The sequence below is a fragment of the Macrosteles quadrilineatus genome, unplaced genomic scaffold (genome assembly GCF_028750875.1).
Source record: "Macrosteles quadrilineatus isolate MER2022 unplaced genomic scaffold, UCM_ALF_1.0 Scaffold_3__2_contigs__length_128488019, whole genome shotgun sequence".
NCBI lineage: Eukaryota > Metazoa > Arthropoda > Insecta > Hemiptera > Cicadellidae > Macrosteles > Macrosteles quadrilineatus.
The window spans coordinates 42,916,156-42,928,248 of record NW_026542596.1 but is presented as its reverse complement, the minus strand read 5'-3'; the positions used below and the strand labels follow the sequence as shown (position 1 = coordinate 42,928,248).

Genomic DNA, 12,093 nt, shown 5'->3' with positions numbered 1-12,093 from the left:
ATCCTGGTTATTTCTATCTTTTAAAACTGTTTACTTTTGTATGCATGTTTACAAACACTATGAAGACCTTATATACGGCAATTTTATACCCCTTGATTTTTTTTAAACCTGAATCATGTTTTTTTCACGAATACTTGACATCCAAAGCAACCAATAATAAAGTAAATATATGTGGACAGTTGTTCAACAAGTCAATGTACTCTAAATAAATAACAATATGTAATAATGACTGAGTGACAATAGTGAATAACAATAAATAAATATACTCTAAATAAAATAACAATAACAATTAATAAAGTGAGTAACAATAAATAAATATTATGCTCTTAGGATAACAATAACCTAGCCAATAAACACAATAAATACTTTCTTATCAGTCAACGCTGAAGTGGCATAGCCGTTGTATTGAAAATACATTTACGAGTACAACTTGAAATAAACAGAAATAAATAGCAAATGAGTTGTAACGAATAGTGAACAGTAACAAATACAATATAAATATTTACAAATTATAAATATAAATCCATTGATGGCAACAGTGGTGGATCTAGAACAGCCACAAGGGGGGGGGTGTGGTGAACCAGGGAGTCTTGTTGGTTCGGGGGCAACTCCTTAAAAATTTGTGTAGACTAAGTCTCCAAAATGGCAGTTTTATACAATTTCTTTGACCAATGTTGGTGTGACAAATTATTTTACGCAATTTGTATGGGCACTACTGTATTACATGCAGTAAAAAATATGTATATGTATGCCTGAGGGGGGGGGGTGGTCACCCCCTTCGCCCCCCCCTCTGGATCCGCCACTGGATGGCAACAAGTATGAAGTGCAATAAATTATGTTATTTTATAGTCAATTTTACAGTGTGCAATTCACTCTGTTTATAACATAAAGAGTCAATAATTTGTTTACACCTATATATTGCAATATCATGTCTCAATCATTAAAGGTTGTGTTGTAGTCATCTTTGTATCCACATCGTAAATTGAGGATCTTGCTGTTTTAATAAATAAATTAACTAATTAATATAAATAAACATAGTAAAATTAAAATAACAATTATTAATAAAACAATAACAATATTGGTAATATAATAATGTCAATAATAATTATTATTTATTATTGTTAACTATTTAATTGTTATTGTTAATCATTTCATTAGTTATTATTTGTTATTATTATTCATTTCATTTTTATTATTGGTGATTCAGACTCAAAAAATACACAAGCATTTTTCTGTTGTTAGCTGTCAAGCAATGATCTGAGTAAATTGGTGTATTGCCTTTGTTAAATAAATAAATACATAAACATATAAATAGGCCTAAGGGTAAGAAATTGTCCAACTTAAAATTACGATAACGAGTTCATTAAAGCGTTATCGAAGATTGTGTTCAGGCATGTTAAATCCATGCTTATCTGATTTATGAGAATGAAAAATCTAAAAGGTTTACTCAATGGTGATCACGGCCAACATGTTGATGACTGGTGATACGGGTGATTCCACGATCGCCTTTAACTCCAGGCCGCGGCCTTCGAAGTGCCAGCGTCGCAAGTGATGTTGTAACAGCTGTTTTGTTTGGAAGCAGCTAATAGTATTTGTCATGGTGGAAGGGAAAAACATTTTTTTCCTTTCACCATGGGTATTTGTGTATTTACGAAAGATTGGTTACTGGACTATGACCACGGCCACCTTTAACTACAGGCCGCGGCCTGGTAGAATTGGCAACGTTGCAAGTGGTGTTGCTTAGTGACAGACGTCCCATAAGATAACGTGGCTGACAGGTGACATCAGCTCATTAATTTTCACTTTATTGATTTAAATTTAAATTTATGAACATACATTTATTAAAATATTGAAAATAAAACATACATAATTGAAAACCGAAACAATATGAATTAAAAATATATCCTGTTTATTTTAATCGGAGTCAATATTGTCATAGTCCAGTAACCAATCTTTCGTAAATACACAAATACAAAACAAAACAGCTGTTACAACACCACTTGCGACATTGCCACTTCAAAGGCCGCGGCCTGGAGTTAAAGGCGGTCGTGACTATGACAATATTGACTCCTATTAAAATGCACAGATATAGATTTTTAATTAATATTGTTTCGGTTTTCAATTCTGTAAGTTTTATTTTCAATATTTTAATAAATGTATATTCATAAATTTAAATCAATAAAGTGAAAATTAATGATCTGATGTCACCTGTCTGCCATGTTATCTTATGGGACGTCTATCACTAAACAATACCACAACCATGGTGGAAGCTGCAACGTTGCCAATTCTACCGCCGCGGCCTGTAGTTAAAGGTGGCCGTGGTGATTCATGCTCGTCTAGTACAGTTTACGTCACTAACCAATCCAGACTGAGTCAGCTCAGTGTCAGCTGCGAATTTTGTGGTCACATTAAGCTGACAGTCGCGGCTTCTTTCAATTTACATTTCAATTTATATTCAATTTATACCCGCGGCTTAAAACCGAAACTAAACATTACTCTATGCAGGGTTCTAGCTTTGTCGTCTGCTCCCTTTTTTCGACTTTCAGCATAGCTGTTCCGCGCCTGTCACCATTGAGTTACAAACACTCATGTTATTGATTAATTCAGGTACAGTATTACATTATCATTCAGTTGTAAATATCTAATTTATATAGGCGTTACGTTTGAAAATAAAATCACACTCACATTAACGCTACACATCATACATTTGTCTTAAGAAGGAATATTTCATGATTAATAGGCCATTTGAGCTGTTAAAAATAAGTGGTTTATTCGTTTATTCACTCAATCAAATTAATATTCCAAAGTAAATTTTTAATTATGTTTCAGGATGAAAAAATAGACAATTCCTCCAATATGCCTTTAGCGAAAAGTAGTGAATGCCTATTCACCTGGAAATGTACAAATTATTCATTTCCTGTAGGCCTATAACTGTCATGGATCGCCCAACATTCAAAACTAACAAGACACTCCTCCAATCATTACTCGGCATTACCTAAAGTAACGGAAGAAATTCAATTAGGCACAGTTTTCTAAAATTGATTGCAACCATGATGCTGGGAAGGAAGCAAAGTTTGAAGGGCGATCAAGTGCTTGCAGACTACGGGCCGGAGGAAGCTCTAAATGAAAGCGCAGACATTGAGTGGGTTAATAAGGTTTGTAACCATTAAGTTAATCATTAATTTATACTCTATAGCTTTTGTAACGTAACATTTCATAGTGGTAACTTAGTAAGTTAGAGCATAACTTATCGGTATAGGCCTATATTAGTTAAGCTAGCAGTTAGAAAATTAATTTAGGAAGTGGAGTATGTAAGTTAGGCTACTATGTTTTACACGATTTTGAAAGCAGCCTAATTACCCCCGGTACTTTCCTGTTAAAGGGAACATTCATTATTATCAATAATTTCTTTTCGATATATCAATATTTTATTTTTTTATTCGATATATTGATGTTAACAAATTGAAACTTATCACCTGACAACTACGATGAATACATATTGTTCAGTATCAACAATAAAAAAAATATTATATTAACTTAATATGAAACTGTTCTAAACTAACCTAACTAACCAAACTTGCTGTAACATTTCAAAATTCCGTTTGACAGCTCATTCCCCATATGCCTTTTCTGTTATAGGCTAAACCAGAATTTTGAAACGGTAACCTAGCCTACAGCAAGTTTGGTTAGTTATGTTAGGTTAGTAAAGAATAGTATCATTTCTTAATCCAATATAAAGGCTATTATTTTTGCCTAAACAAGATTAAGTTTAGTTCTTAATCCTATTCTCTAATACGAGCTATAACTCAATAACTTGGTTATTGAACCAAGTATAACTTAGACGTATTACTAGAAGGTCACATTGTTTTAGTTAGTAGAGTTTTTTTATATTTTATCTTTTGTACATTTCATTATAAACTTGACTATTCCAATGCAATGTAATTTTGTAATTCTGGAATAAAGAACTTATGACTTATGACTTATGACTTGTTTGTCTGTCTGTCTGTAATTTAAATGCATTTGAAGATATTAAAACTGATGGAATATGGATGGTAAAGGAAAACAAAAATATCAATAAATCGAAAAGAAATCATTGATAATAATGAATGTTCCCCTTAACTTAACAGGAAAGTACCTTACCTTAGCTTGATGGTATTAAAACCATATAATCCTGTTGTACAATTTAGTTGATTGGACGAGTTTTAGGCATTAAATAAAACATTTCTGATTGCTGCTGCTGCTATTAGCAAACACAACTGATGATATAAACATTTTAAGTACCGTAACTTACTTTCCTGTTAAAGGGAACATTCATTATTATTGATGATTTCTTTTCGATATATCGATATTTAATGTGTTTAGCCTCCTTAAGGTAATGAAAAAATAATCTTTAATCGGTTTACACTTAAAGGAATTCAAACAACTGTGTTGCAAATTTTAGCTGTGGGTGAGAAGACTTATGAGAGCATGTGCCCTGATCAGTCTACTGTCTGTGAGCTTGAACACGCCGAAAACATTTGAACGCTATCCTCCTCTACAGTACATCACGTTCTGCTGTGATCTTATCATCACCTTCCTCTTTACAGCTGAGATGATAGCAAAAATGCACATAAGAGGCATTCTCAAGGTTTGTTTCCTCCTGGTTATTTATTTGATAGGCTAAAGGTTAAGCTAGATATGAAATATTAAGATGTAGGAAATACGCTTCGGTATTGGTGAAACTTTGATATCTGACTCCAATGTAATATGTAATATCAAACATAAAAGTATTGATTCGATTGTTAAAATTAGCCTAACCAAAAACTAAATTTCTGTATCCGTTGTAACAAGGAATTACTATGATGGAGTCGGATAAGCTATCAAAGTTTTGCCAAATTAATTTGAATCATGCCATTCTTGTTGCTCATATTGCACTTAGAGCCTACTGTATTCTATCAAGTGATTTAAAAAAATTCCTTTAAATGTTATACTGTAGGGCCAACTATGTTTTAAATTCGTTTGAAACCATATCAATCTTTTACTTGGCTTAATGTTGAAAATCACCTTTTTCAACTTAATAAGTATCACTATCCATTTTCACAAAAATGTATAAAGATTAATTGTCAAACTTGTCTATTGTCTATTACTTAGCCTGTAACCTAACTTATGATCAAAATTAGTTCCTGAACTTTCAATAAATACTCAGCTACTTCTACAAAGCTAAATCGATGCTTAAAAATAATTACTACGAATATATAAAGAAAGTTATACGGTACCTATATTTTACTAAGTAGCTTTCAATGCAAGTTTGTTTTCCAGGGGGAGGTTCCATACCTAAAGGATCATTGGTGTCAGTTTGACGCTAGCATGGTGTTCTTCCTGTGGGTGTCGGTTATTCTACAAATGTTTGAAATGCTCGGCATCGTCCCTAGGTTCAGTTACCTCTCTATTCTACGTTCCCCCAGACCCCTCATCATGATACGGTTTATTCGCGTCTTCCTCAAATTCTCCATGCCGAAATCCCGCATTAACCAGATTTTCAAGTAAGTTTATTACTGTAAAGATTTTGTAATTAGGGTAATCTGAGAATAAGACTATTAGATTGCCAAAATGTCCAGATGATTAGGCCACTTATATTAAACTTAGGCTGTTTGTTAATTAATTAGTGATTAAAATTTAAAGCTCTTGGTCACTTTAACTCATTATCACTGTAATCAGTTGTGTTTCAATCATTTCAAAGTAGGCCTATTATAGGCTACCCCAGCATTAAACTGTTGTTTGTAATATTAAAACAGATTTCATGCCTTTCAACAATTTATGGTTTGTAAGTAAACAATGAATAAGATTGTTTTTCTGTTTCCAGACGGTCCAGTCAACAGATATACAATGTGACTCTCTTCTTCTTGTTCTTCATGTCACTCTACGGACTTTTGGGTGTTCAATTTTTTGGAGAGTTGAAAAACCATTGTGTTTTGAACACTACTGATCCAAAGTAAGAAATTAGGCAATAGTTTCTTAACCCTTTAGGCCCAAAGAGCAATATATCTTAATCATAAAGTTACAAATTTAAACAATCGCTTATATGACTATCGATTTTTTTCTGTTATACCGACCACACCTTAGGTTTGGCTAGGTTAGTAAGTTTATTTGTAAGTTTTAAAAATATAAAATAAACTTACCAACCTAACCTAAGGTACCGACAATCGAGGTTTGATCTGTATTTAACAGAAAATTATCCAACTATGTAAACAACCATTACTCAACATAGGCTCTAACGGCTGAAAACTGTGCTCAATATTTGCTACAATTTGGGAAAAAGCATAGATATAAGTTTACAACGTAGGTTTTCAAGCATGGTTCATCCCGTAACAATTAAGCTCTGATCAATGGCCGTGAGGTCTAAGGTATCATCTACCAGGCCAAGAAATAGCAAGGCCTGCCCTAGACAAGATTCTAATCGTCAATCATTGGCGACATTACGTTTGATTAGAATCTTGTCTCGTGTATTTCATGGTTAGTTTACCTGACAATTACCATAGTGTTGCTATATATCATTATGAAAGATTTTTTCCTCTAATAAAAACCTCATCTGTTTCAGACGCATCACAATCAACAGTCTGGCAATCCCTGATACATTTTGCTCTGTGGATCCAGACTCGGGATATCAGTGTCCTCCTGGGATGAAATGCATGAAGCTGGAAATGTCCCGATACGTCATGGGATTCAATGGCTTTGATGAATTTGGTAATTAAATACGACTTGATTTTGTAAATGTTTGATCTAATTAATATTGTAAGTTCTATAAAAATCATTAGGCATACTATTAAAAAAATATTAGAGATTTCTGTTTTAAAGTTAACTGTAAAAAAATGGTACATTATTATATTTGGGTAAATAATTACTATTGTTTTAACTTTGTCTGTAAATAATTATAGGTCACATTAAAAAAAAAATCCTGTTTTCAAATCAGTATACTTAAATGATGTCTGTCATAACTGTAACCTAAAATATTTAAAAACTCTGGTATACAGATTAGCAAACTTATAAAGGCCTCACAATACATCACTAACATTTCGTCTAAAGCATTACTTCTTTAGAGAGAAGATTGATGAGAAATTTTGAAATTCAAAATTTCTGTCAATTTATTTTTCACTCTTAAAAATATGTTCTCTATGAGACTCACTTTAAGTCTTCACAACTCTCTACGTGAACACCAACATTGTGTTGTTTCATCTTATCTACACACACACATAATCAATCATGCTTGTCGGATTGTATGTTTTTAAGGAATCTGATGGGTTGTTTCATTTTGGTTGTAGCCACCAGTATATTCACTGTGTACCAAGCGGCATCACAGGAAGGCTGGGTGTTCATCATGTACCGAGCCATTGACAGCCTCCCTGGCTGGCGCGCTGTTTTCTACTTCAGCACCATGATATTCTTCCTCGCCTGGCTGGTCAAGAACGTCTTCATCGCTGTCATCACTGAAACATTCAATGAGATCCGAGTTCAATTTCAGCAGATGTGGGGCATCCGAGGTCACATGACCAACAAAACTGCTTCCCAGGTAAGATAAAGCCGTATTAACTTATAAAACAAAATTATAGAGAACCAAACACATAACAAATAGAATTTTAGGAGCTATTAGCTCCTTCCTCCTTCAGTAGTAGTGTCTTTCTATGTATTTGTAGCTGCTTTACTGTTATTCAAGCACTTCCCCAGCTTACAACTCCTTTAGAATTAATATGATGGGAGCTAACCTACCAGTGGATAACCAAATCCTATAGAACCTCCAAACCTAAACCTCAGATGATAATTCTACCCAAAATATTAGGCTTTTCTAAATATTCGTATATAGTATTATTCAATAGTGATATGGTGATACTTAGTGACCAAAAGCCACAGACTAAGATATACAATGTATTTCTCTTCCTCCTTCCGCAACTAACAAGAACATATAAAGACTCTACTACTGAAGAAGGAGCTAGTAGCTCTCAAAATTGTATGTGTTTATTTGTGTATTTCATTCTATTTCCGTCAGTAAGTTAAGCCTGCTGTTTATCCATTAAAAAATCCTTAAAAACCCTGGCCTCAGGCCATCGTTACCAAAAACGCCAAAATTGTTGTGAAGTTCATTTAGTTTAAAATATAGCCTAGCTGTAATAAATAATAATATTATCACTGTAAATATAATATAGCTGTGGTCTTCTTTATTGCTGGAGCAGAATAAATTAAATTACGCAAATTTAATAAACTTACCAAATTTTACTGGGCCAAAGACATAGGCCTATTACATGTATTCCAATACATGTAATAGGCCTATGTCTTTGATAGTTACATCCCTTTAACTGTTTTAGCTGGTAAACTATCCATAGCTTATGCTTCTATCAAACTCTCTGCTAATACCCTAGGATTGAGTTTATCGTGAAGTTTTTCTGTAGAAATATCAGATAACCAGCTTAAACAATCTTCTCTTAAATCTTCACGATAATATTAGGGTTGGTTGTAAGAGAGAGTAGGTTGTATTGGAGCGGTCATTGCTACTGCCTCCCTTTAATTCTTAGAAATAATTTGGCCCAGTACCTGTTAGGATTATGTCCAATTTTATTAACAAGCAATTGCTAATATTTATGTTGATAGTTTTCTAAACAACTTCTTAAATAGCATAGTTTATGGCACTGTTATACGTGTACATGAAATAAAGATGTCTTCCAACTCTACTTGACATTTTTACACTTACACTGTAATCATTTACAAGAAGTTGGTCAAGTGTATGTAAAGGATGTTGTATTGGCTATTAATTTTGATCAGTCATACAATTCAAAAATAGGCCTAAACTGAGAGAATCAAAATTATATTTTGCTTTGCTACTTTTGTTTGCTGGATGTTTTTTTTTCTTTCAAAGAGGTTTGCGGCCTCTTTTACATGGCATTTGCCTGTCCACATCGGCCACAGAAGCTTGAGTCTAGAACGTATCCAGCTAAGAAAGGAGGACAAATACCAAATCCGAGTACAAGGGTGAACTGTACTGATAAAAATTAGTGTTAGGAACCAGGATCTGAACCCACGACATCGCTGCCCTGAGTCCGAACTCGTCGCGCCACCAACAAAATTGCTTACACTTAATGATTACTCACCGTTCAGAAACAACAACAGTTTCATAGTCTTTTAGTCTTTAGTCCCTATAATTTGTCATAATAACTCTTCCAAGCTTTTTAAGCTTTCCTAACCACTTATGATTGTATTGCATTATATGTATTACAGATACTGACAGGGGATGACAACGGGTGGAAGTTAGTGACGCTTGACGAAAACAAAGACAACGGCTTGGCCCCCCCAATTTGTCAGTCAATCCTGCGCTCGGCCTCGTTCCGTTTGTTGATGATGGGTGTAATCCTGGCCAACGGTATCGTCACAGCAACAATGCACTTCAAACATGACGAGCGACCGCGGTCTACGTTCTACGAGAATTACTACTATATTGAGGTAACTAACTCAAATGAGGATTTTAACATCAGTGTTTCAGACCTAAGAGTACTTAGGTGTGTTTCGTTAATTTTGTACTTACCATTATTAGGTATATCAGTACATGGAGTCTAAAAATATTAAATTTGGCTCTTAAATCTTTAATCCTAGTTTTGTCTATCACCATGTACTTAACAGATTGTAGGCAAATGAGGATACGCCCTAGCAAAGTATGAGCTAAAATAAGGGTTGGATAGGTGCTTACATTTTTATTTTGATTTAATAGTAGAGGTACAAGTACAGTAATCAATAACCATAAACAAAAGTAATTAATTCTTAGTAGACACATGATGAGTTTTACAATTCAGTTTTTAAAATGTTTGAATGTACGGTAGTTTATGAGCATACTTGAGGTTTAGTAAAATTTTTTATTGTTGGATTTAAATTAGCTAAAAAATAAAAATTTTTCAAACAATACCCTAAAGGAAAACAATCAGTGGTGAAGTGGGGCGGGAACGCTTTTTGATGACGTTCCCACTCTGCTTTTTAGCACATTTCCCAGGGAATAAGCTATTTCATTAGTCATATTTATCAATTTGTGACCTGTGATTTTTGACTATGGAGAACGTTTCTATGCAGAAAATCTACTACATCATTGAAAACAATTCATCCAAACTGTTTGTTGGCTCTAGGTTGTATTCACAATATTCTTGGACTTGGAGGCTCTGTTCAAAATCTGGTGCCTTGGTTTCCGAGGCTACTTCAAACACTCGTACCACAAGTTTGAGTTGCTGCTGACTATCGGCACAACCCTGCACATCATCCCACAGTTCTATCTCTCCGGCCTAACGTACTTTCAGGTATGTCCGGGTAAAATAGTCAATCTAAAATCATGTTTGGTTAATATTTGAGTCCAATTCAAACAGATTAAACAACCTAAATTATTCTAAACGTGTTTAACCTCTATATCATGTTCATAGAAATAAGATTTCATATTTGATCTTTTAATTGATCAGGTTTTCGTCAGGCGATTATGGTTTTGAACATAAAGGTTCATTTTCAAGCTTAAAAAAGTTATAAAAACAATACCCTTTTCATCCGTGGGAATATGAAGAGAATTTATAAACGTTTAAACAACCAAATTATAGTACTCATTTTGTGATAATTTTGATCACACAATCTATTAAAGACGACTTTCTCAAATATTTTTGAGAAACTAGGCAATAAAGAAATAGGTAGTTGGATATATCTTTTGGGTCACCTTTTTTAATGACTGGTATTATGTTTGATAGTTTTAATAGGTCAGGGAAAACACCAGTATACAAAGAAATGTTTCATCAAATGAACAATGGGTTGAGCGATCTTAGACAGCTGATTTAATAAATAGCTGATTACAATACAGCAATACAATGTTGAATCATTGTAAATTAAAAACAATACTGAAAGAGAAGTGATTTAAATATGCAGAAGGTTATTTTATAATCTTTGTGAACCATATGATAAAAAGTTTCTTAAAAAACTAGTGACAAATCCAAGGAATCACTACTGAAATATTACGAGACACAGTTGACCCATTGGACATTTGTATACACCCATTAAATTCAGAATTTGTGGCAAATATGTCTGCCTTCTGAACAAAGGATTCCGTGTACAAAACAATACAAACTGTTTACTCGACTATTACCAATTCCAATTATATTATATTTTCTAATTTGTTAAAGCCACCTGAAATAAGGCCTACTTCATTTTCTTAAGTACAAAAATATTATAACTTATAACCTACCAAATAAAAATGTGTTACCTTTTCTGTGTAGTTTGTAAAGTATCCTACGTGACTTGTTTGGCAAGTTGTACTGTACTTGCTACGTAATATACCGGTACTATCATTTTCAGGTTCTCAGAATTGTCCGTCTTATAAAAGCTTCTCCGATGTTGGAGGATTTTGTGTACAAAATCTTTGGTCCAGGCAAGAAGCTGGGGAGTCTGATAATATTCACCATGTGTTTGCTGATCATCTCTTCCAGTATATCCATGCAGTTGTTTTGCTTCTTGTGTGACTTTAACAAATTTGAGAGTTTTCCTGAGGTATGTTAAAAAAATGTTCATACCTTACCTGTTAATAATAATTAATAACTTTTAAATATATATTGAACTTGTCCATCCAATGAATGTTTTATATTATGCAGATGAGGTAAATACAGGTTATCATAAAGAGCTAAGACCTTATCAGTTTAATTCGATTTAATTGGCACAGATTTAATTCGTACTACGCAGACCTAAAGGATCAGTATTGGATTATTTTTATTACTTTTTTTGCCTGTGCTCTTGAGCTAGTAGTTTATACATCACCCTTTATACACTTTGGCAGCTAGTGTGGCATCTTCAGGAGGTCTTCTTATGCTGTCTTCATATCACTAATACTACAGTCTCTAGATTCATTCAATATTTACGTTGCTTATACCTTATATCACGCTGCTTATACCAACGTCGGGTAGAGCGATTAACACAATAACTAACAGAGACTGGAATCATGTTGACCGTCTTTCTTCCTCTGTTTCTTTTCTTGGGCTGGGGATGTTGGTGATACACCGTTCTTGAAATAACCCAAAAAAATTAATGCTGAATGGTTGAAATGATAGCTTTATTACT

General features: G+C 33.6%; 1 protein-coding gene across 2 annotated transcripts in view; it reads left to right on the top strand.

Annotated features, from left to right (window-relative positions):
- Positions 1-2,571: 2,571 nt before the first annotated feature.
- Positions 2,572-12,093, top strand: part of LOC128988337 (sodium leak channel NALCN) — a 42,370-nt gene continuing 32,848 nt past the window's right edge. For both annotated transcript variants that reach the window (XM_054409531.1, XM_054409530.1), the window contains exons 1-10: positions 2,572-2,607; positions 2,830-3,155; positions 4,442-4,627; positions 5,299-5,522; positions 5,843-5,971; positions 6,578-6,723; positions 7,299-7,546; positions 9,244-9,465; positions 10,137-10,304; positions 11,338-11,529. In XM_054409531.1, the coding sequence (XP_054265506.1) occupies positions 3,051-3,155; positions 4,442-4,627; positions 5,299-5,522; positions 5,843-5,971; positions 6,578-6,723; positions 7,299-7,546; positions 9,244-9,465; positions 10,137-10,304; positions 11,338-11,529 (1,620 nt within the window). In that variant the 5' untranslated portion in view covers positions 2,572-2,607; positions 2,830-3,050. The remainder of the gene's footprint in view (positions 2,608-2,829; positions 3,156-4,441; positions 4,628-5,298; positions 5,523-5,842; positions 5,972-6,577; positions 6,724-7,298; positions 7,547-9,243; positions 9,466-10,136; positions 10,305-11,337; positions 11,530-12,093) is intronic.